The following is a 24,563-nucleotide window of genomic DNA, read 5'->3' on the forward strand; positions in this document are numbered from 1 at the left end:
AACTGTCTCCTCTGTTAGGTCTGAAATCCTGCACACCTGGGATCCTATCTCCTACAGTCTCTACGTCGTTCCACAGATGATCCAGCAACACTGCGTTCCTAGCACCTCTAAATTCGTTCAGAGAATACAGGATGACTGGCTTGGAGAACGCGACACGTGATTTTCATACAAGTGTTAGTTACTTCTGGTAAAGGAGTTATTAAGAAAACCCTACGCCTGTTGATTTCCTTGATTCTACGAGTAAACTTGTCTCCCGTAGCACCCCCCCCCCCCCCCCACACACACACACAATCTAGTGGTACACTTTTCCCCCCCGCCTCCAGGAGTGCGATTGGTATTTTCCGGCTGAGCTCGGGTTTAAAAAAAAAAAAAAAAAAAAATCCGCCTCCAAGGCGATGATTGATTGGCTCACTCCAACCCAGGGTTGCCTAATGGTACCTTCCCATGGAGAAAAATGATTTTGTCCCGCGCGGACTCCCGCAGCACTTTTTTCACTCTAAAGCCGGAGAACGGTAAGCGCACAGGAGCGGAGGTACCATTCTCAACGCCCGCTTCCTTTGCCTCTGTGCTGGCAGCTTCCGCCTCCTCGGCGTCCAGTTCGCGCTTTCTCTTGCTGGGTTGAGTCGCTAGGTCCGCCATGCTTCCCGGTTGGAGCTGTGCGCCTGCGCAAACCCCAGCCGCGGCCCCGCCCTTCTCAGCGCAGAGGCCGCCGCAGCTTGTCTCTTCCGCGAGGGCGTGACGACTACAGCTCCCGAAGTGCTCCGCGAGGAAGCCGGCCGTGGTCCCGGCCCTAGGGAACCTCGGATCGCTGGTTCGTGTGATCTGTCTGCGAGGAGCGTTTTTAATTAAGGCTGCTGGCTTTTGTCTCCTCGCGCTGACCGGTCCGAGTTGAGCCTGGTGCTGAGAGAAGAGAAAGAAGACAGCGAGACCCTAACCAGGCCGGCTAATGATGCTGCAGAGGAGGGGGCACTCGCCGCCCCGGGTGCCAGAGCTAGAAAACACCCTTTGGACTCTGTGGGTGCTTTGACACCTGACACACCGTGGGTTGGATACTGACGTTTTTATTAAGAATTATGCCAACATTGCGTAGCGTGGAAGGAATGTTTCTGAAACAGAGCTGTTGAGCCAATCGTACTTCTTGGTCGATTTTCGATAGGAGAGCCATTAAACCATTTCCATTTTTCACCCATTTTCCACCCATTTTCATTTCACAGAAATTTTCATCTTACTCAGTGCTGAAAAGAAAGGTAAGTGAACAGGGCAGAAATGCATGTCCACCATCTTCTTTTCTACCAGGCTAGGGGCTTCTGCCTCCTGTGTTACCTAGTTTGCCCGTAAGTCTGCTATGCTATTCTAGAGATGTGATTTGCAGCTAGAATATGAATCATCTATCAGAATTTCTTTTCTTTACTTTTTTTTTGCCATATAAAATTTTCACTTATAATTTCTCCCTTTTTAAATTTTTTTTAATGTTTATTTGTTTTTGAGACAGAGCGCGTGCACAAGCTGGGGAGGGGCAGAGAAGAGAGGGAGACACAGAATCCCAAGCAGGCTCCAGGCTCTGAGCTGTCAGCACAGAACCCCACGCGGGGCTCGAACTCACAGACCAAGAGATCATGACCTGAGCGGAAGTCGGTTGCTTAACCAACGGAACCATCCATTTCTCCCTTTTAAGTTTCCTTTGTAGCTGTTATTTCTGGCTGGTCCATTTGACGGATTAGATAATTTGACAGAAATTTTATCAAATAGTCCATCAAAAATTGTGCTATTTTCGTTAATGTCAGTTTTATTTTGAGGTTTTGTTTTTTTTTTTTTTTCAGAGAAATCTAATGGGGGAGGCAATTTTTGCAATTTCCAATCAGTCAATAACAGTATACTGTATGTCAGTGACAGTTTGGTTTGGGGTTATTTCTACCAGAAATACTATTATGAGTGGGAGAAAAGTCTAATTGTTCTGTGAAGTAGAGACCATTAGTAAGGGAGTCTTAGGATCTGGAATAATTATCTTCAACCAAAAACATATGCTGCTTGTCCACAAGTTTCCTGGATAACATCCCCACCTTCTCGGAATATAAAACCAGAAGTCATAAACTGTGTGCAAGACCAGAGCAAAAGAAGGTCAGCTATGTTTTAACAAAAAGAGCCCTGAATTGGGAGCCATGAAGTCTGGCTCCAGCACTAACCAGCTGTGCGACTTTGTGAAAGTCACTTACCCTCTCTAGGCTTCCATTTTCTGTGTGCCAGACACTGTGTATCTTGAACAAGACAGGGGAGATCTCTACTTTCATAGAATTCATATTCAAATGGAGATGAGGTAAACAAATATGATAATTGTAGGTGATTGAGTGTTATTTATAGAATAAAACAGGACAATGTGATAGAGCCTGGGGATAGGGAGGAGATAAGTTGTTCAGGGGTGGCTTCTTAGGAGGTGACATTGAGCTGAGACTGGAATGATGAGAAGGAACCAGCCATGTGAAGTGACCAGGGAAAGTGTATTTCAGGAAGAGATGTCAGATGCTGAAGACCCTAAAGCAGTAATGAACTTGACATTTTTTTGGAAACAAATATGACTCTTGTGGCTGGAATGTAGTGAGCAAAGAAGATTATATATATATATATATATATATATATATATATATATATATATGTTTGGTTTTTTTTAATGTTTATTTTTGAGAGAGACAGAGTGTGAGCAGGAGAGGGGCAGAGAGAGACGGAGATGGAGAATTCGAAGGAAACTCCAGGCTCTGAGCTGTCAGCACAGAGCCCAACACGGGGCTCGAACTCACGGACAGCAAGATCATGACCTGGGTCGAAGTCAGCCCCTTAACCGACTGAGCTACCCAGGTGCCCCAAGCAAAGGAGACATATAAAATGAAGTTTTAGAGAGGTTTATTCATTAGAAGCAAATTCATCAACACCAATGTGATTTTGATTTAAATATCCATTAAGGTTAGAATTCCACTCCTACAAGTCCTGGCTGAAGGAAAGAATGAACTTCTAGGAAGCCTCAACCGTCAAAGGACTGATTAGAATACCAGACAGCAGAGTGCAGCAGACCTTTATGGTGGCAGCACATGTCTTCGCTTGGCACAGAGGCATTTGTCTGTTGATGATTTTTTAGTTCCTCTTTTTTTGTAAACATTAGAAGGCGTTGCACTGTCCCACCTAATAGCCACTAGCCATATGTAGATTGTTACATTTAAATTAACTGGATTGAGATAAATTAAAATTTCAATTCCCCTGTCATACAGCCATGTTTCAAGTGCCTGATAGCCTCTTATGACTACTGGCTACAACATTGGCTAGCACAGATATGGATTGTTTCTACCGTAACAGAAGGTTTAACTGCTGTATTAGAAGGTTATTACTGGAGAGCTCTCATCTGTCTATAAGCATCAGTCCTTCAGTCTTGTTGAGAAAGCTCAAAACCTCTCCCAAGTCTTTTTTTTTTTTTTTTTTTTAAAGACTAGACATTTTGGGGCGCCTGGGTGGCTCAGTCGGTTGAGCGTCCGACTTCGGCTCAGGTCATGATCTCAGGGTCCATGAGTTCGAGCCCCGCGTCGGGCTCTGTGCTGACAGCTCAGAGCCCGGAGCCTGCTTTGGATTCCGTGTCTCCCTCTCTCTCTGCCCCTCCCCTGCTCATGCTTTGTCTCTCTCTGTCTCAAAAATAAATGAAACATTAAAAAAAACTAAAAAAAAAAAAGACTAGACATTTCCATTTCATGCATTATGATAGACAAAACATCCTAAAAACAGGTCAGCTAAAAACACCTGGGTGCAAAATTTAAAACATCCATTTGGTTACATTGCTGCTGTCTTAATAAAATTTTCAGCAACGAAAAATGTGGGAACATGAATCTATAAGATGATAAGTGGACACTGAAGCTTAAGTTCTAAGAGTGATTGGTCATTTCTGGAAGTCTAGAGCCTTGGGCTTTCAATGTGATGTTTAAGGCACAGAAGACAAGACCCGGGGGCTTGGAAGAGAGCATTTCCCTTAGAGCCAAAATCTCTAAGGTCCACCACCTCAGTGAAAGGGCCAACTATTAAAAACTAAATAAAAATTGTCCCCCTAAAGGAGACGAGATACTTAAATTTATCTGCCTCGACATCTGGATGTGGTGGGAAGAAAAAAAAAATCCCCTGAATATTCATAACCACAGGCCAGTCTTCATGCAGGTTTAGAATTCAGATTTGTTCTACTTGGTCCAGGAAATTGAAATTGAAAACTTATTCAAGCTGGTCTTGTATTTTTCATTTACTGTTTTACTCTATGCCAAATTGACTCCAGAAGAAACGGAAAATCTAAATAGATCTATAACTCTTTAAGACATTGAAATTGGGGTTTTAAATCTTCCCATAAAGAAAATGCTAGGCCTGGGGGCACCTGGATGGCTCAGTCGGTTGAGTGTCGGACTTCAGCTCAGGTCATGATCTCACGGTTTGTGGGTTTGAGCCGCGCATCAGGCTTTGTGTTGACAGCTCAGAGCCTTCTTCAGATCCTCTGTCTCCCTTTCACTCCGCGCCTCCCCCACTCACACTTTTTCTCTCAAAAATGAACATTAAAATTTTTTTAAAAAAGAAAATGCTAGGCCCGAATCGATTGACAGATGAGGTTACTGAACACTCAAGGACTAATAAATTCCAAGCTTAAAATCTTAATGAATAGAAAAAAGGGACCACTCCCCAGCTATCTTTTAAATGAATGATTAACATACAATATCGTATTAGCTTCAGGTGTACAACAAAGTGATTTGATATTTATATACGTTATAAAATGGTCACCACTGTAAGTCTAGTTACCACCTGTCACCATGCAAAGTTGTTAACAATGTTATGGACTGTATTGCCTATGCCTTACATTATATCCCTGGGTCTCTTTTATTTTATAACTGGCAATTGTACCTCTTAATCCCCTTCACCCATTTCATCTATTCCCCAACTATTTTATAAAGCTGGTGTAACCTTGGTAACACAACCAGAGAGGGTTAATATAAGAAAAGACAATTATGGGCCTATTGTACATGTGAACAGATATAAAACTCTAAAGAAAATGTTAGCAATCTGAAACCTGTGACTTATAACAAAGATATTGTATTCATCATGGCCAAATTGAGTTTACCCCAGGAATACAAGGCTGGCTTAACATTTGAAAGTCTAATGTTAGGGGCACCTGGCTGGCTTGGTTAGTAGAGCATGCAACTCTTCACCTCAGGCTCATGAGTTCAAGCCCCATGTTGGGCATGGAGCCTCCTTCAAAGAGAACAAGCAAGGGCACCTAGGTGGCTTAGTTGGTTAAGCGTCCAACTTCCACTCAGGTCATGATCTCACGGTTCATGAGTGCAAGCCCTGCATAAGGCTCTCTGCTGTCAGGGCAGAGCCCGCCTTGGATTCTCTGTCCCCCCCCTCTCTGCACCTTCCCCGCTCATGCTCTCTCAAAAATAAATAAACATTTAAAAATAAATGAAAACAAAAGCATAAGTGAGACAAAGATGGCCGCTATTGTCACTTTCAACACTTTGCTGGTTATCCTAGGCGGCACAGAAAGACAAGGAACTAAAGCTTTTCTCTTTTGCAAACTATATGGTTGTCTTTATAGAAACCCAGCAAAGTCTATGGTCTTATAAGTAGTTCAGCAGGTTGCTTATTAGATCAATATGCAAAATAATTGTGATCCTTCCTATTGGTAATAGATAAAAAATATAAAAATACCATTTACAATGGCAACAGGAAATATGAAGTACTAAGGAATAAATCTAGTAAAAGTGACTGACCAAAATGGAAAAGATTATAAACTTTTCTTGAAATACATTTAAAGAGATTGATAATGAGACACACCATTTTTATGGAGAGAAAAATTCAATGTAAGAAAAATCAGTTCTTCCCAAATGAATCTCTCAGCTCAGTATAAGCCTAGTAAAAAAACTAATAGACATCAAGAATTTTTTTAAATGTTTATTTATTTTATTTTTGAGAGAGAGAGAGAGAGAGAAAGAGCATGAGTTGGGGGAAGGTCAGAGAGAGAGAGGGAGACAGAGAATCCTAAGCAGGCTCCACACTGTCAGTACAGAACCCGATGTGGGGCTCAAACTCACAAACCGTGAGATCATGACCTGAGCTGAAGTCAGACGCTTAACCGACTGAGCCACCCAGGTGACCTGTGACTTCCTTAAAAACCATAGTAAGTGAGCCAGTGTGCCACTGATGCAGGGATTCACAAACACACAGAAGAGACCCCCACACATGATAATATAATGACAGCAGTGACATCACAATCAGTGGGAGGAAAGGACAAACTCATAGTCAGTAAAGAATGGCCATTCAAATGGGAAAAAGAAATTGGACCTTTGACTTATAAGCCCAGAACAACAAAAACCCAAACAAAGCATCCTGGTGGATTAAAGACCTAAATGTGAAATAGCTCCAGAAGAAAATACAGGAATAGGGAAGGATTTCCTAAATAAGATACAAAAACAAAGACTACAAAGTAATAGGTAAAAGGTTTTATATTAAAAAATAAAGCATTCTGTTCTTTAAAAGATACATTTTTTGGGAAAACTTCTAAAAAGATACATAGTTTGATATGTAGGAATAAAATAATGCCTGGGATTTGCTTCAAAGGGACCTGGTGGGGAGGGAATGAGTGGGGTGATTGTTGATATCAGCTTAGCTCTGAGTTGGTAATTGTTGAAGCCAGGTGATGGGTATATGGGTATTGGTCAAATTTTTCTCTTCGGTTTATGACATACAAAGAATTTCTCACACACACACACACACACACACACACACACACACACACACACACACACACCAAAACAGTTTAAAAAGAAAAGAATAGGATACCAGTTTTCACCCACCAGGTCAACAAACATTTTCCAATCCGATAATTCTAAGTGTTAGTAAGAACATGAAAAAGTGGGAAATCTCACACACTAATGGTGGGAACATACACTGACACAACCAATTTGGAAGAAAATTTGGCATTTTCTACCGAAACTGAAGATGTGTATTTACTACCCAGCTGTTCCCCATCTAGGCTAAGTCCTAGAAAATCTTGCTCATGGAAACACGCACAAAGATTTTCATAAACTCATTGTTTTTACTAGCAACAAATGGCAAACAACCAAATGTCTGTTTGTAAAGGAATGTGTGGCTAAATCGTGGTATGTTTACATAATAGAACCATAGTGAAGTTCCTGGTGTTCGTTACATGCATCCACATGGATAAATCTTAACATGGTTAAAAAAAAAAAAAAGAATTTGTAGAATACGAACATTATAATCCACTAGATACAGTACAAAACCATGTAAAAGTAAATATGTTCTCAGGGATGTATACGTGAAAAGCTAACAATGATGAATTCAAAATTCAGAAGGGTGATTGCTTCTGATGGGAAAAGGGAGGAGAATGTAATTAAAGGCACAAAGGGAGTACCATAGGGATTGTAAGGTTGGGCTTCTTAAGCTGAGTGGAATATACAGGAGTGTACATTATATTCTTTAGTCTTTTTGTATGTAATAAAATAATGCATAATGAAAATAGAAAATGTTTTCACAACATATACAAATGTCAAATCATGTTTTATACCTGAAACTAATGTTAATATATTAATTATATCTCACATATATATATACGTGTATATATGTGTGTGTGTGTGTGTGTGTGTGTGTGTGTGTGTGTGTGTGTGTGTGTGTGTGTATATGAATTTTTCCAGTAAAAGGAGGGGACGTGGTAGGGAGAAGTGAGAGAAGTGGCACAAAAGTACACATCAGGGGAATGTATTCGAAATTCATTTCGGTTCAACAACAGACTTATTGAGAACAGGTGAATGAAACCTTGTCCTACAAGGCCCACAGTCATCTGCCGGAAGAAGACAGCTCATCTGTCTCAGTGCAGACATAAAGAAGCTTGTAAAAGCTTGGCTTCTAGTCAGACCTTTGATGAGGCCCCCATGAGTCAGAGCATCGGTGGGTGGGCTTCTGACCCAGGTGCAGGGTCTGAGCTTCTCCTTGCCTCCACCCCTGCTGCTCCCTGCCACCTCCTGTCTATTCAGAATGGTTTCTAGATGTGTCTTAATGACACGTGCAATAAAAATTCAGGACAGCGCTGAATGCATCTTTCGTGTAGATTTCTGAAGTGAACAACGTCCCTGGGAAAGAGAAGGGCAGTAGTGTGAGTGTGAAGGATCGGTACCTGTTGCTTTCTCCTGATGCCAGGCAACTGGGGACACCATCCCTTCTGAAGCATGCGGTGTAGGCTTCTAGCCCATGAATCAGGTAAGTGACCTTTCCAGGGGGAGATGTAGGCATGTGCCGGGGCTTCATGTGTCCAGTTGTGCCGGAGGCAAAACACTGGTGATCATCGTGGTATCAGCACCTCCCACCACCTACAATTTCTGGCTTCCCCATGGCCTTCCTGGGGAGTCCCCAGTTTCCTCATGCCTTCCTCGGGGGGAGTCCCCAGCTTCCCCATGGCCTTCGTGGGGGAGTCCCCGGTAATGGGTGCCTGATGGGCAATCTGAGCCCAGGATCACATACAAAGTGCTACAGACTGGTTCCTTACACCTCGTCACAGCTGCCGAAATCCAAGACCCTGTGAGACCCTGGGCTCTCTAACTCGATTTCCGGCTTTGCTCCAACTTTCTGGGTCCCGTGGTGATAGAAGTGTCAGCTGATGGTCTGCAGATCTGAAAGAGACCAAACAGAATGGCAGGGCTTGTCACCCTTCCCAGACCCCAGCATCTGTTTCCCGCAGTGGGTCCTGCCACTTCTACCTTTTATCTATTTCACTTTCCAAACCCACCGTAATAGCAAGTCCCCACCCCCAGATACACAATTCTTTCCTATTATTTTGTACCACTGGCCCTCCTGGCATTTTCCTGGGCCTGGGGAAACATCTCCAACGTGACTTCAGAGAGAGAAACCATTAATACCTACTACTATTAATACCTATAATGATAATGGCTATTTTCTGAAGGCTTGACAGGTGCTAGGCCCTGCCCATTATGAGTACTTTACATGTGCCAGGCCATAGTCTGAACACTTGTTTAGTGTATATACTCCTTTAGGTATATACTGTCCTCACTTTACCAGTGGGGAAACCCAAGTACAGAGGACTTGGAATAACTTCCAGCCTTTTCCAGAGCCTGCATCTTGAGCTACTGGGCTACAGTGACTGTCTGCTAAAAGCCGAAGTCGATCAGATGCTGTGGCCGAAGCCACCTTCCCATTCTCCCTTACCCCTAATAGCTTACAACGCATGACAGCTTCCTTGACTTGGCGAAAGCCACCGTCGGGGCCCCGGCCGTCCACGAAGTACATGAACCGGAGCTCAGCGGGGTAGGCGGCTCTGGCGAGGCCTGACATCAGGGGGATGGTGCGGCCCTCCGCCCCGGGAGCCTCACTCAGGGCCTGCAGCATCTGGTACTTGCACCACGGGTCCTGCAGGAAGCCTGGGGTGATGAGCAGCACGCGGCAGTGACTGTTGCTCAGTGCCTGGCACAGCTCGGACACGATGGCGCCGCCTGGGGTTGCATCCCGCAGCTGCAGGAAGCAGCGCAGGCTGGCGGTGCTGCCTTCCAGGTAGGAGACCAGCTCCTGGGCGGCTGCCAGGTCCTCCTCGCTGTGGCACACACAGACATCGTAGTCCTTGCTCCAGCGGCCGCTGCTGCTGCCGCTGCTGCTGGCGACCACGTGTGTTGGAGACGAGGTTGAGCTGAGGCCCAGGCGTGGGGGGTGGTCCTGGGAGCTCGGCTGTGAGACGTCACTGGAGGGGCCGTCTGAGGATTCCAGTATCTTCTTGGGCTTCTTCGACAGGGCCTGCCTGAACCAGTCTGTGGGGAGAGAAACACCACTCAGGCTTGGTATTCTCACCAGGCTGCCCTGGACAGAGCCCAGCCCAGCGCCCTGCTCTGGCCACCATGCCACATTGCTCTCAGAGACCTACTGCTCTATTTCGTACATCCTGCAGGACTGGCTTTAAGGTCCCATTATCTTCAAACGTTTTGGAAGTCACGAAAACTCTGGCTCTTTTATAAGTCATGAGAATGTAATGAACGGCATGCCGACTAGTGAATAATACTGTCTTCCATATTTGAAAGTTGCCAAGAGAGGAAACCTTAAAAGTTCTCATCACAAGAAGAAAAGTTCTGTAATTATCACTGGTAATGGATGTTAACGAGACTTCTGGTGATCGTTTCGCAATATGTACAAATATTGAATCATTATGTTGTATACTTGAAACTAATATAATGTATGTTAATTATACTTCAATAACTAAATTAAAAAAAATCCTTTGTATAACAACAATATGAAAATTAAAAAGGGAAAGGAAATAACTCTGACTGTTTCACCCACCTGATTAGGAAAGATGGCTTTGCCCTATTCCAGGCCCTTCGATTTCTGGTACCCTCCACTTACGCTACCCAGAACTTCCCGCTAGCGCTGACTAGCCAACCGTCTGCTGCTAGTCTGTAAGTAGAGCTGTGTTAAGCTGGGAAGAATCAATCAGTTCCCAAACCCACTCTCTGCACTGAGGGGAGGTGGATTTAGATTAAGGTGGGCAACCCGTTATGGGAGGGAGAGAGGGGAGGGATTGGCATCTGTCTGGCCCGGAGGAATCCCAGAGTGTTGTTGCTAAGTGGTAAAACAAAAGCATGGGAGAGGATTACTACTCAGAGCTCCTGAAGAGCAGAGAGCTTAGTGATTCACAACCTACACTTCGGAGCCAGGCGTAGATTTGATTGTGGACCTACTGCTTGCTTTCTACATGACCCTACGCAAGTCAGTCTCTGTCTCCATTTCCTCACCTGGAAAATGGGTTCATTTTAATTGCTGTTGAAGATTAATGGAGATAATGCCGTGTCTGGGATATTGTAAGTATTCCATAATGATTTCAGCTCAGCTTCTCCAGACTCTTTAAAAAAAATTATTTTTTAATGTTTGTTTATTTTTGAGAGACAGAGCAAGAGCAGGGAAGGGACAGAGAGAGCAGGAGACACAGAATCTGAAGCAAGCGCCAGGCTCCGAGCTGTGGCCCGACGTGGGGCTCAAACTTGCAAACTGCGAGATCATGACCTAAGCCAAAGGGAGACGCTCAACCGACTGAGCCACCCAGGCGCCCCTCCAGCTTTTCATATGGACAGAAAGTTTAATGTTTTAGAGATTTGTTTTCTCACTCTGCCTGGCTCCTTCTTCTGATAGGTTCTGAAAGACTTAGATGACAGAAACATGATGCTAGGTGCTCAGCACAATGGCTTCCAGGCTAGGAAATGAGCCCAGCACGCGTGCAAAAGCTGTGAGCCCATAGGACTGAATGTTCTATGATGCGTGCCTCTCTCCTCACTCACCACAAAGCTTCTGGGCTCTGAGGTCAAGGCAGGAGGCCTCTATCTTCAGCCTCCCTAGCATTTCCTGCTGCATTTGGCCCAGGCAGCCTTCCACCTCGCTAACACTCATAGCTGTGAACAAGAACACAATTAGGAGTCTATTTCCACTCACCAGCCATCTTGCCCAGAGGCTTCCTGGACCGGGAGCGAGGAGCTGAGGAGGTTGATGATGCCATAGTGTTGGGCTCAAAACTAACCCCATGAGACCAGGCATTGGTAAAGTGGGAGAAGGGAGGGGACTCAGTCTTGATCTTATGGAACAGCCATCCTATAAGAGACAGAGAGAGAGGATCACAAAAACTGGTCTTACCTTACTCCTAGTCCCAGCGTGTGGGCTCTAGATGTTCTCTCCTAATGCCCGACAGAGGCTCAATCTCTCTAGCCCTCATCCCTATCCCTTATCCACCACTGTGACTGGAGCTGGCTTCCAAAAAAAACCCAGATCTGTGTGATGTGGTGAGACTTACAGAGTAAGGAGTTCAGCATGACCAGTTGAGGGATTGTCCTGTGCTGCCTCTGGCCAGGAGCACCCTGGGGATGTGGGGAAGGGTGGCTGGCACGAAGCCGCCATGGTAAGGACTTCCTGTGTTGGAAGAGCGGGGAAAGATGGCATGGGAGGAGGAGGACCCTGGGCTCATAGGAACACATAACTCTCAGGTCATCCTAAATACCCCAGAAATCAACCTGAAGACTGGCAGAGCAAACTCCACAACTAAAGGGGGAGAAAAGGCCACAAGAAGAAGGTAGGAAGCATGGAGATGTGGTTTGGGGTGGGAGGGAAGGGATCCTGGCTGCTGCAGAGGGGAGGGAGCTGCAGTCACGGAGAACCGTGTGAGAGAGAGAAGTTCTAGGAGATGAGTGTCAGGAGACAAGTTGAACGTTTCCCCAAAGCCATTGGCTACTGAAGCAAGAGGAGCTGAATTTCATGAGATTTTGCAACCAGCAGGGCTTAAAGGCTGGAGTTGTAAAGGTTGGAGGGCTTGGCTGGGATAGAGCCAGAGGGCGCTGCCCTGCTCCCAGTGGGCAAGTAAGCAGGAGAGCAATAGGGAAAAGTGATCTGAAGAGGGCCTGGGGCACACAAGAGAGATCATTGCTCTTCTCCTGAGAGGCAGTTCACAGAGAACTTTCCTGGAACAAAGGAGCCAGCCAGCACCATTTCCCTCCTCCTCCCCCCTCCCCCTTACCTCAGCGTAAACAGGGAACCACTGGGGGAGGCAGCCCAGAGGGACACTGGCTGCCTAACCTGCTTATGCCTAGCCCCGCTCTCCTGCTCCTCCCTTGCTGTCTGGTGGGACTGCCCCACTCCAGCAAGCATGACTCAGTCCCAGCACAGGGGGCAGAGGGCCCCTGTCCCAGAAGACCAACACAAACCCTTGCCCACACCACATCTCCTGACCAGAGAGTTCTGCCGGGCTTCGGCTCTATTAGAAGTAGTATCAGGTCTCATTTAACAAGCAGACCTAGTTAAAACTTACCATGCTCAGATCAGGACCAAACACTGCCCACTGCAGGCAAGGAGAGCTTCTGCAGACAACTGGCCTGAAGGACAGAGCAGCCAAAACAAGCAGCAGAGTGCATGTAGCACACACCAGAGACCCTCCCTGAAGCCCCAGGCCCTGGGCACTCCATGACCTCTTCTACACAAGGCCATTGCTTTCAGGAGCAGCAGACATAACCTGCTCTTCTAACACAGAGAAGAAGGCAGAGACTTAGACAAAATGTGAAAATGGAGGAATTTATCCCCAATGAAAGAACAAAATAAGGCCAGAGCCAGAAATCTAAGAAAAACAGGTATAAGTAACCTGTTTAATGGGGAATTTAAACTAATGCTCATAAGAGTGCTTGGTAGACTTGAGGAGAAAATGGAAAACTTCAAGGAGACCCTTACCACAGAGAGAAGAGAGTTAAGAAAGAATCAGATATTTTAAAAAGTGCAATAAATGAGATTGAAAACACGCTTGATGCAATGAACGGCAGAATGGAAGAAGCAAAAGAACAAACTAGTGACCTAGAAGATAAAGTAGTAGAAAGTAATCAGCTGAACACAAGAGAGAAAAGGCTTATGCAAAACAAGAACAGACTTAGGGATCTCAGTGACTTCATCAAACATAATAACATTCATATAATAGGGATCCCAGAGGGAGAAGAGAGAGAAAAGGAAGCAGAAAATACATTTGAAGAAATAGTAGCTGAAAACTTCCCTCATCTGGAGCAGGAAACAGATATCCATATCCAGGAGGCAGAGAGAATCCCCAACAAAATCCCCAACAAAATCAACCAAGGCATGTTGTAATTAAACTGGCAAAATATAGCAATAAGGAAAAAATCTTAAAAGCAGCAAGACAAAAGAAGATGGTTACTTATAAGGGAAAACCCATAAGGCTAGCAGCAGATTTTTCAGCACAAACTCTGCAAGCCAGAAGGTATGGTATATTCAAAGAGCTGAGTGGGAAAAATCTGCAGCCAAGCATACTCTATCCAGCAAGGCTAACATTCAAAATAGAAGGAGAAGTAAGTTTTACAAACAAGAACTTCCTGTGCCAGTGCTGAAATGGGAGAAGGACAGGTGCTATTTGGACAAGTAATTATGCATCCAGGCAGGCAGATGCTGAAGAGCAGAGAAAGAGCACATGCAAGAAACCTTGGAGGACTTTTCCGCCAGTCTGCCTTCCCTTGAATGACTCCCTCCTTCCACCTATCCATCCAAACACCCATGCCTCCTTCTCTCCCCCCTGCTTCCTCCCTGCTTCCTCCCCACTGCTTCCCCACTCCCTGAGCTAGTGTCGCAGCATAGTGGTGAAGTCTACAGACTCGGCAGGTAGAGTGCCTGGATGCTTACCTCTTATTAACTGTGGCCTTTGGCAAGATACTTAATCTTGCTAAGCTTCGGCTTCTCCATCTGTGAAATGAAAATAAAACTAGAACTGCTCAGCTTTATTGTGAAGACCACATGAGACAATTTATGTAAAGTGCTAATGGTTCATGGCATAGAATGTTCAGAAAATAGTGTGGGTTAGCATGTATTTAAAACAATCTAGATATTGGAGGGATACATGATGTTCACAGTTTAGAAGACTTAGTAATGTAATCAATTTTCCCCAAACTAATCTTAAGATCAGTGTTATCCAAATTCTGGAATTTGCAGCAGGGAGTGGGGGAGGGGGGTGTGGGACTGTCAGTCTGCTTCTAAATTTAAAGGGATATGCAAAGGATTTATAACCTCTTCAATGTTTCCTGGGATTGTCAAAAAAGCAGAGGCTTGCTTTCTCACTCCAACCTATCTGCAGAGGTCAAAACAGACTCCTGGGAAATCAAAGAGAACTTGTCCTATGAAACACAAAGTAGAAGATAAGTTTCCCAATTGAACGGATGTTATTCAATATTGAGGATGATGCTCTGTTCCTTGCTAAATGCTGAACACCTTTATGCCAAGCCAATGACTATCAGACAAGATACTGATGATTCATGAAACTGTATCAAAGTTCAAAAAAGAGAGGGAGAACTTAAACGCCTGCGGCAAGAGGGGCAGAAAGAAGAAGTGGAATGGGCACAGGAACCAGAGACATACCGAAAGAGAAGAGCAGTTGGCTGCTAAGCTAGCCAAGGGGACACAAAAAAGGTGAAGTCTGGCATGTATATGTGGTTCTTTTGCTACCTCATATTCTTTGGATTTCAGAGAGCTTCAGTGGTACACTGAGGTTAAGGCAGTGCCTGATGGCCACTGATTTTGAAGTCCTTTTCCAGGTCTGGGGTTGCTGTCCCGCAACATCTTCATTTCAACCAATCCAGATGTCCTTTCTCTCCCGCAGTAGTAGACAAAATGTCTCTGGGCTTTTATATCATTTCAACAGTTTGTCAATTTTGTTTTAATTTTAAAATTCATTATGTGGCCTCGATAGACTTGTAAACTAGAGAATTATTTGATATTTTTAGTGATAGCTTAAAGGTTAGAAATTAACATAATGCTTTAATCTTAACACATGTAGATTTAAAAGTTTCAGTTTCTCATGTTATGACATGACTTGGCCATTCATGCTGATTTTTGGTAATTGCCTTTTTTTCATTGCTTGGTTAAGAAATCCAATTGCCCAACCGCATATGCCACTGTAAGTGGGTTGGTACAAGCCCTTTGACTAATGTTATGGACAAGTTTAAACACAGGAAATAACAGCATCTTTGACACAGGATAATTCAGCAAGATGGCAGACAAGTTCCCTTAACCCTATACACTGTCTACTTCCTGGAATCTAACTCCCCACTACACCTTTCTTGTTATCTTTCAGTTCTTGTGCAGCTGAAGTGGTGAGGCTATCACACTTAAATATGCTTTAATCTTTACAAGATTTAGTACTAGTAATATACATTGAGATAGAGGAGACATCGTTGTCAAACAGATGAGCAGATAACGAACCCAAATCTCCAAAAGGAGGGTCTAATCACTAGCTCTGTCTGTTTAGGGACTGGTTGTATTGTCTTACATGTAGTCACTTTCCCTTGTGCTTTTTACAAAATTCACAAAAGGATAGACACCTAAGTACCTACCTTGTAGATAATTACAAAGTCTTGATAAAAAAAAAAATTAGTGAAAACTTCTTTTAAAAAAGCAACGGTATTATATCTTTAGTGGTTTTTATTTTTATTTTTTTAAGTTTATTTATTTATTTTGAGAGAGCGTATGAGCAAGGGGGAAGCAGAGAGAGAGGGAGGGAGGGAGAGAGGGAATCCCAAGCAGGCTCCACGCTGGCCATGCAGAGCCTGATGCAGGGCCTGAACTCAACAAAAAACCATGAGCTCATGACGGGAGCTGAGGTCAAGAGTTGGATGCTTAACCGACTGAACCATCCAGCCCCCCTTCCCTTTAGTGTTTCTTAGAATCCTTTTGCAACGTTATATGTAGAATGTGTTATGTGAGGAAAAATATGAAGTTTCACTGTACAAAATACAAAGTGTATTAAGTATTATCCAATACCCTATTGGGTCTCCAATATCTATTGGTATAGGGAATGTACTGAAACATAGGAAGACATATGATTACGATATGTATCTTACATTTCTGTTAGGCTGGACTCACTTTCTATGGTGGACAGGATAATGGTCCCCGAAAGATGTCCACATCCGAGTCCTTAGAACCAGGGAATATGCTACCTTACATGGCAAAAATAGATTTTGCAGATTAGATTAAGGATCTTGAGGGGTGCCTGGGTGGCTCAGTTGGTTATGCATCTGACTCTTGATTTTAGCTCAAGTCATGATCTCCGTTGGTGAGATCAGAGCCCTGCATTGGGCTCTGTGCTAATGGTGCAGAGCCTACTTGGGATTCTCTCTCTCTGCCCCTCCCTTGCTTGCTCCCTCTCTCTCTCTCTCTTTCTCTCTCTCTCTCTCTCCCCCCCCTCTTTCAAAATAAATAAATAAACATTAAAAAAAAAAAAAAGGATCTTGAGATGTGAAGAGTATCCTAGATGACCCTAGAGGGGAAGGCTGAATGTTATCACAAGGGTCCTTATAAGAGGAAGGCAGGAGTGGGGGGAGGGTTAGAGGAGAAGTGACAACAGAAGCAGAGGTCTGTGTGACATGGGGCCATGGGCCGAGAATGCAGGCAGCCTTTAGAAGTGGAAAAGGCAAGTACATGGATTTTTCTCTAGAGTCTCCAGAAGAACATAGCCCTGCCGATCCATTTTAGACTTCTGATTGCCGCCACTGTAAGCTAATAAATGTATGTTGTATTAAGCCACTACATTTTTGGTGATTTGTTACAGAGCAGTTGGAAACTACTGCACTATCCTTGATTGTATGTCAGGCCGTGAATGGAGCAAGCGTCGAATCTTAAGACTGGTCTGTTTAAAGGTTTAAATTGTTTGAGTTTTTCACTTCTTTGATGAATAAATTATCATCACATTTCACTTGATTTGGACTTTAAATAAAGAATATCGGTTTCAAAGGCTAAGTTTGTTTCTCAAACATTTGTTAAAACACTTGTCGGGCAGGATTTGTTAGGACTTAAAGGACACTGTCACTTAAAAGTGCTCAATTTAATGGGGCACCTGGGTGGCTCAGTCGGTTGAGCAACTAACTCTTGATTTCGCCTCAGGTCATGATCCCACTTAAACACACACACACGTATGTGTGTCGAGCCCCATGTCAAGCCCCACATTGAGCCCACATCAGTCTCTGTGCTATGCGTGGAGCCTGCTTAAGATTCTGTCCCTCTCCTCCTTCCCTGCTTGTACTCTCTCTCTAAAAAGAAACAAAAACAATAAAGTGCTCAACTAAATTGTTAATAGCTTGATAGACACAATATTGTGTTTCTCAGAGTGATTTATAGAGCAGTTACTTTATATATGATGTGTACTGTCTGTATATGCATTTATAAGTATATATACACACTACGTATATTTACCATATAAGATGTGTACGTGTGAGGTGCCTGGCTGGCTCAGTCGGTAGAGCGTACAGCTCTTAATCTTGGGGTCATGAGTTCGAGCCCCACATTGGGTGTAGAGATTACTTTAAAAAAATATATTTAAAAATATGTACACGTGAATGTAGCATGTATGTGAATATTGTGTCATACTTATGTATGTGCATACGTGTGCGTGTTTAATCGTAACTTAGCAGACTAGAGAGAGACTCCCATTCTGACTTTGAAGAATTTACCAGGAAATTGCAGGCAGCCTCTAGAAGCTGAGTGATCTCTACAATTAACCTCTAGAAGAGAAGTGATCTCCAGGTGACAGCCAGCAAGAAAACCTTAGACCCGCAGTCTTAGAACCGCAAGGAGATGAATTCTGCCAACAAAGAACAACCTGAGGGAGCTTGGTAGTGGATCTTTCCCCATTTGAATCCCCAGTGGCACTGTGGCCCCAGCTAAAACCTGGAGGTAAGCCAGGTGAGACCCCAGCAGAAGAATCAGCTAAGCCTTGCCTGGGCCCTTGACCCACAGAAACTACCAGATAATAAATAAGTGTTGGTTTAAAATGCTGAACTTGTAATAATTTGTTACCCAGCCCAGAAAACAAATACAATGATGGTTTAAAATGCCAGTTCCTGTGCCCCACCCCAAATCTACTGAATTAGATCTCTGGGTGTAAAACTTGGGAAACTGGTTTTTAAAATTTTTTTTTTTCCAACTTTTTTTTTTTTTTTTTTTTTTTTTTTTTTTTATTTTTGGGACAGAGAGAGACAGAGCATGAACGGGGGAGGGGCAGAGTGAGAGGGAGACACAGAATCGGAAACAGGCTCCAGGCTCCGAACCATCAGCCCAGAGCCAGATGCGGGGCTCGAACTCACGGACCGCGAGATCGTGACCTGGCTGAAGTCGGACGCTTAACCGACTGCGCCACCCAGGCGCCCCGGGAAACTGGTTTTTAAACAGTAACTTCGGAAGACTTGAAAAATGCCAAAAAAGTACATATATGCGCACGTGTGTGTGCATTTAAAAGCACCTGTTTTTAAAAATTTAATTATAAGTCAAAAGTATCCTAACTGGTTATTCAAATCTAAAACTTTAGCTGAAGTTCAGCCACGTGGGAACATATCTTACTGATCAAACATGAGTGGGAAACATAATAATGTCTTTTGCAAAAAGTAGCAACTCGGTCTTGGGAAAACACCAGTTTCTTAGTTTTAAAAAATTCTCTTTGTTTTGAAACTATATCATATAGGTACTAAAGCCCACTTTAACTAAAATAAGGTGAATTTATTTTGTATTTACTTTGCTGTAGATCTGATGTAAATATGCAGGCATTGAATGTAACATAGATTGTGTCAGCAGTAAATTGGTGGATGGATACAGTTTACAAATTATGCCAATTACATACCCTTTTCCATTAGTACTCTATTGAGCTTACAAAATGACTGCTTTTTATATATTTCTTAAAAAGGCTTTGGGAGGAGTAGTTAAATAAAAAATACCTAAGATCTTAAAGAAGAGCAATGCTGAGAGCTTCCACCACCAGAGTAATAGAGATTATAAAGCAACCATTAAGGCAGCGTGCTAATGTGCACAAGGACAGGCAGACGATGGAAGAACAGGGTGTCCAGAAACAGACCCACATCTCTACCGTCTCCTGATTTATGACAAGGCTGACACCGCCATGCAGTGGGGAAAATTGTCTTTTTAACAGATGGTGCTGCATCAATTTTGATAGCCTTGTAGAAAAAAATAAATTTGACCCTATTTCACAGCACACAAAAAACTTAATTTCAAGTAGATAGAAGTGAGAATAACCATAAAACTTTCAGAGGAGAATATAGGAAATTATCTTCCTGACTTTATCTTCTGATTTATTTAAAATTGTCATGGGGGCAGCTGGGTGGCTCAGTCAGTTGAGCGTCCGACTTTGGCTCAAGTCATGATCTCACGGTTCGTGAGTTCGAGCCCTGCATCAGGCTCTCTGCTGGCATGAAGAGCTCGCTTTGGATCCTCTGTCTCTCCCGCTCTCTGCCCCTCCTCCACAAGCTCTCTCTGTCTCTCTCTCAAAAATAAATTTAAAAAAAATTGAGATATAATTGACATATAATAGTTTCAGATGCACAACATGATGATCCAACGTATGTATATATTATGAAATGGTCACCGCAATAAATCTAGCTAACATCCATCACTACATAATTACACATTTTTTTCTTGTAACGAGAATAAATCCACTCTCTTAACAACCTTCAAATATGCAATAGTTTTTTTGACTCTAGTAACTATGGTGTAAATTTACATCCCCAGGATTTATTTATTTTATAACTGAGTTTGTACCTTCTGACTACCTTCACTCATTCTTCCCACCCACCACCCCTTGGGTAAGTAAAGAGTTTTTCAACTGGCCATAAATAATACAACCATCCAGAAAAAAAAAAAAAAAAGATACACTGGGCAACATTAAACTGAACTTCTGTTCATCAAAAGATATCATTAAAAGAGTGAAAAGGCAACCTCCTGAGAGAGAGAGAAGATATTTTAAAAATACATATGCCATAGGGGCGCCTGAGTGGCTCAGTCGGTTAAGCATCCGACTTCAGCTCAGGTCATGATCTCACGGTTCGTGAGTTCGAGCCCCGTGTCGGGCTGTGGGCTGACAGCTCAGAGCCTGGAGCCCACTTCAGATTCTGTGTCTCCCTCTGTCTGCCCCTCCGCTGCTTGCACTCTGTCTCTCGCATTGTCTCAAAAATAAATAAACATTAAAAAAATACATATGCCATAAATATTTCATATCCAGAATATTTAAGAAGTCTTACAAACTAGGAAGAAACAATCTACTGACAAAATGGGTAGAAGAATTGAACACTTTGCAAAAAGGCTATCCAAATGCCCAGCAGACACATGAAAAGATGCAGATTCATTAGTCATAAGAGGAATGCAAATTAATACCTCAGTGCAACACCATGGCCCATGCACTGAGCAGAGTGGCTACAATGAAAAAGAGGGACCATATCGCGTATTGGTGAAGGTGTGGAGGAATAGGAACTCACACTGCAGATGGGAGTGTAAATTCGTACAACCGCTTTGGAAAACCATTTGGCACGAAACTATGCTAAAGCTGAACACACCCAGCAATTCCACACTTAAGAACATTCCTATCAGAACTGCTTATGTTCACCTGAAGACAAGTACGAGAATGCCTCGTGGCGCTATTTCAAAAAATAAAAAAAACAACCCGAACGGGAAACAACCCGTGTCCGTCCATCCAAGTGTCCAGCAGAAAGTAGAAATAAATTGTGCTCTCTCTGTACAGTGCAAAATTATGCATCAGTTGAGAGTAAATGAATTACTGCTAAATGCAACACGGCTGCATCTCACATACTGTCCACGTGTCAAAAGTTCAAAACCAAGTAAAACGATTTTATGATGTGAGAAGCCAGGATAATAGTTGCCCTTAGACGAAAGTAGCCGTGGGAAGTGGACATTGAGGGCTTCTGGAGTGCTAGTGGTATTTTATTTATTCTGGATGCAGGTTGCACAGGAAATCCACTGTGTGAAAACTGGGTAAGCTGTAAGGTCGCGCTGCAATATATATTTTTTTAAGTTAAAAAACAAACAAACCAACAACAAACCGGGCGCCTGGTGGCTCAGTCGGTTAAGCCGTTAAGTGTCTGACTTCTGTTGTCAGCACAGAGCCCGCTTCTGATCCCCTGACCCTTTCAGTCTCTGCCCCTCCCCTTCTCAGAAATAAACAAACATTAAAAAATAATAATGCTTAAAACACAAACAACCAAACTAGATGCGACTCTCTCCGACAGCCAGTGAATCCTGACCCTAGGTGCCCCCCAGCTTAGGTGTCCTAGCTACCAGAGTACTCCGGGCTGCCCCTCTCTCTCGGTGGCACTTAGCAGGGCGAGTTGTAATTTCTAATTTACCCGTCTCCAGGGAGACGACAGGGCTGAACCTTTCCTGTCCAATGCTGTCACTCCAGCACTGCACAGGTATCCCAGTCCTTGACAGATGTTCATGAAAGGCCTCATGAACCCTAACTAAAGCCATCTCCTCGCTGGAACACCCACACACAGACCCATCAGAAGAGCAAAGAAGGATGCGAGGAGACCGTGGTAGAGACCCTCTCTCTACAGTTAAAGATGGAAACAACCTGACCGAGCCGGGCTGTTCAACACAAACTAAAGGGCGCGGGGGTGGGGGTGGGGGTGGGGGGAGGTTCCCTGCACGAGCTCCTTTGCGACGGAGAAGGTGACAACTTTCTCGGAGAGCCTGCTCACCCAGTTTCCGTATTCGGGGTGCTGGAAGCAGCCAGGAAAAGGGGGCAGGAGAGAGGAAAGCGGCGTCCCGGCCAAGGGACAGGGACAGGGCCGGTCCCGGCGCAGGGGCCCCCGCAGTCCCCGGGGACCCTCCTCCGCCCCGCCCACCACCCGCGGTGACCCCCACCCGGCACCGCCCCCGTCCCCGCGAGCGCTCACCAGCGCGTGGGTGGCGGCGACCCCGCCGCGGTGCTGGCGGAGAGGCTGGCTCCGGCTCCCGCGCGGTGCCGGCCGCCCCCGGCGAGGGGAAGTGCGGCGCGCAGGCCCCTGGCCGCCGACCGCCTGCCCGGTTCCCCCCGGCTCCGCCGGAAGCGGCGAGGCGGCCCGGCCCGCGGCCCCTCCTCCTCCCCGGCCCGCGCCCTGACTCTGCGAGGAGCTCCCGCCGCCGCGTCACCCGGCCCGGGAGCCGCGTCTCCCTGCTGCCCGCCGGCGGCCCCCTGGGAGCTCCGGAGCCCGCAACCGGGCGGAAACCCGGAGAAGAGGCTGTCCTCCCGCGTCCCCCGGAAACCCGCCGCGACACTGTCCCGCGTCGGGGAGAAGGAAAAGAAACCCGTGTTCCACGCATTTCGTCCTCTTGACACCCTGCAAGGCAAGATCCCATACCTTTGTTTCCTTTTCTACAGTTAAGAAAAGCGGAGCTTGAACTTGTCCAGAGGCCGCACGGTAGGTTGGGAACGTGGCTCTCGGATGCCGAAGGGGGCCGCCCGGGACACCGAAGCCGAAGCGGGAAGCCGATGCCGGCCCCTGCGCTGCGCCCCACTGCGATTCCCGAAAGGGCGCGAGGAGCGCTGCTCTGCAGGGTGACAGAGCTGCCGCACAAATGTGGTGAGCAAGACGTTGGCCGAGTCCGGGGTTAAACAGGGTGCAGGATTTCTTTACCTGCCCGTTTGCACCGTGATGAACCCGGTTTGGGTGGGGGAGGGAACACAACATGTAGCATTTCCCAAACTTGTTTCACCGTAGGAGAAATATCGGGGTCTTCCTGAGCAGGGGTCCATGGCACGCCAGTTTGGGAAACACTCCTACAACCGTGCGCACGAAATGCTTGGAGGATGCCGGTAGTTTAACAGGGCCAGTGGAAGATTCACCATCTCCCTTTCAGTCTGATTTCCTCCTTTTCTCACCAGCCAGCAGAGAGAATTAGTGGCTAATCCCGGCAGGCAGTGTAGTATAAGGCTGGGCAGGAGGGCTCTGGAGTAAGATTGCTGGAGTTCGCATCCAGAGCTCATCACTTACTAGCCCTCCGACCTTGGAAGTGTGCAGCCTGCGGAGGCTCACTTTACTCATCATCGAATTTTAGGATCTGGTTCCTGGTGCTGTGGGGAGGAGTCCATGAGATAAAGTAGGTAGGAGGTACAGGAAGGGCTTCTGGGTTTCTTTTACTCTTTATGAAACTCACCTCAGCTTTCCTTGCTGGGTGCTTGATTTCTGCTGTTCCCTCCACCCGCGGGGTCCCCCCTTTCCGTGCTGCGATTCTCAAACGCCCCTCTTGTGGCAAGCCTCAATTCTGCAACTTACAAAGGAAATCCTTTCTTAACCCTGCCCCTCTGGCCTCTTTCCCTACAATCCCTGTGTTGTTCCCTACAAACCTTGTGTTGTCTGGAGTTGGGCTGATGAGGGTTAGCCCTCCCATTTGACTGAAAAGTCTCGGAGGCCCGGGATCCCCTTCGGGCTCGGGTGCAGAGCAGAGTTACTCCAGGAGACACGGACAGCTTGGTGTTGGGACACAGGTGAAGAAGGCTTGGGCCCCAACTCTCGTACAGTTTGATAGATGGAATGAATGCTCTCCTACAAGCTTGAATAAAGCCCTGTGGATCTCTCCCTCTCTCTCTGCCCCTCCCCTGCTCACACTCTCTCCCTCCCTCTCAAAATAAACTTTAAAAAGACCTGTGGGGTGCCTGGGTGGCTCAGGTGGCTAAGCCTCCGACTTCGACTCAGGTCATGATCTCGCAGTTTGTGAGTTCGAGCCCCATGTCGGGCTCTGTGCTGACAGCTCAGAGCCCGGAGCCTGCTTCGGATTCCGTGTCTCCCTCTCTCTCTCTGCCCCTCCCCTGCTCATGCTCTCTCTGTGTCTCTCAATAATAAATAACCGTTTAAAAAAATTAAAAAAAAAAACGACCTGTGGAAGTATGGAGGATTCATCAATGTGTTCTTAATAAATAAGTACAGTATTTGTCATCTTGATGTCGCTTCGGGGTGAGGAGTCAGATGAAGCCCATTTTCCTTCTGACCCATGGATGGGGGTATTTGTACCGAAGGAAGGGGGAGTGACTATCAGGCACCTGACAAGGCTTGCTTACAGGGTTAACACAGATGTTGGGTTTGGCCTGAGTTGTCACTGCCTTGTGCCCCTGGCCAAGTTCCTTCCTGTCTTTCAGCACTGGTGGCTCTTCCTCTTTTGCTCACCTGATCAGTCCTGGCTGTCCCCCA

At 45.3% G+C, this 24,563-nt stretch overlaps 2 protein-coding genes and 2 long non-coding RNA genes across 17 annotated transcripts in view; 2 read left to right on the forward strand and 2 right to left on the reverse strand.

The window, feature by feature from the left end:
* Positions 1–685, reverse strand: part of DCPS (decapping enzyme, scavenger) — a 45,596-nt gene extending 44,911 nt beyond the window's left edge. Inside the window, exon 1 of one of the 2 annotated variants that reach the window (XM_086678732.1) lies at positions 439–685. In XM_086678732.1, the coding sequence (XP_086534858.1) occupies positions 439–639 (201 nt within the window). In that variant the 5' untranslated portion in view covers positions 640–685. The remainder of the gene's footprint in view (positions 1–438) is intronic. The other variant, XM_025928556.2, reaches the window with a different exon arrangement.
* LOC147576874 (uncharacterized) lies at positions 651–1,812 on the forward strand. The gene is made up of 2 exons (XR_015241233.1): positions 651–1,247; positions 1,493–1,812. It is a non-coding gene; the product is annotated as an uncharacterized LOC147576874 (long non-coding RNA).
* Positions 1,813–6,494: 4,682 nt separating this feature from the next.
* On the reverse strand, positions 6,495–24,213 carry TIRAP (TIR domain containing adaptor protein). 13 transcript variants are annotated; one of them, XR_015241228.1, is made up of 5 exons: positions 22,293–22,665; positions 11,506–11,661; positions 9,261–9,839; positions 8,570–8,693; positions 6,495–8,156 (listed from the first exon to the last, which is right to left on the reverse strand). XR_015241228.1 is itself a non-coding variant. In XM_086678712.1 (5 exons), the coding sequence occupies exons 2-4, from the start codon at positions 11,567–11,569 to the stop codon at positions 8,619–8,621; spliced, it is 732 nt and encodes a 243-aa protein (XP_086534838.1). In that variant the 5' UTR covers positions 11,570–11,661; positions 22,293–22,684; the 3' UTR covers positions 6,495–8,156; positions 8,570–8,618. The 13 variants fall into 13 exon arrangements, 12 of the variants coding, with proteins under 12 accessions (XP_086534838.1, XP_086534837.1, XP_086534839.1 ...); XM_086678712.1 differs by having other exon boundaries at positions 9,247–9,839; positions 22,293–22,684; XM_086678718.1 differs by lacking the exons at positions 6,495–8,156; positions 8,570–8,693 and adding exons at positions 11,861–11,976; positions 14,233–14,292 and having other exon boundaries at positions 8,733–9,839; positions 22,293–22,430.
* On the forward strand, positions 8,146–10,343 carry LOC147576875 (uncharacterized). Its single transcript, XR_015241232.1, has 2 exons — positions 8,146–8,283; positions 9,150–10,343. It is a non-coding gene; the product is annotated as an uncharacterized LOC147576875 (long non-coding RNA).
* Positions 24,214–24,563: the final 350 nt, after the last annotated feature.

The sequence above is a fragment of the Puma concolor genome, chromosome D1, assembly GCF_028749965.1.
Source record: "Puma concolor isolate L17-30 chromosome D1, mPumCon1.1.hap2, whole genome shotgun sequence".
NCBI lineage: Eukaryota > Metazoa > Chordata > Mammalia > Carnivora > Felidae > Puma > Puma concolor.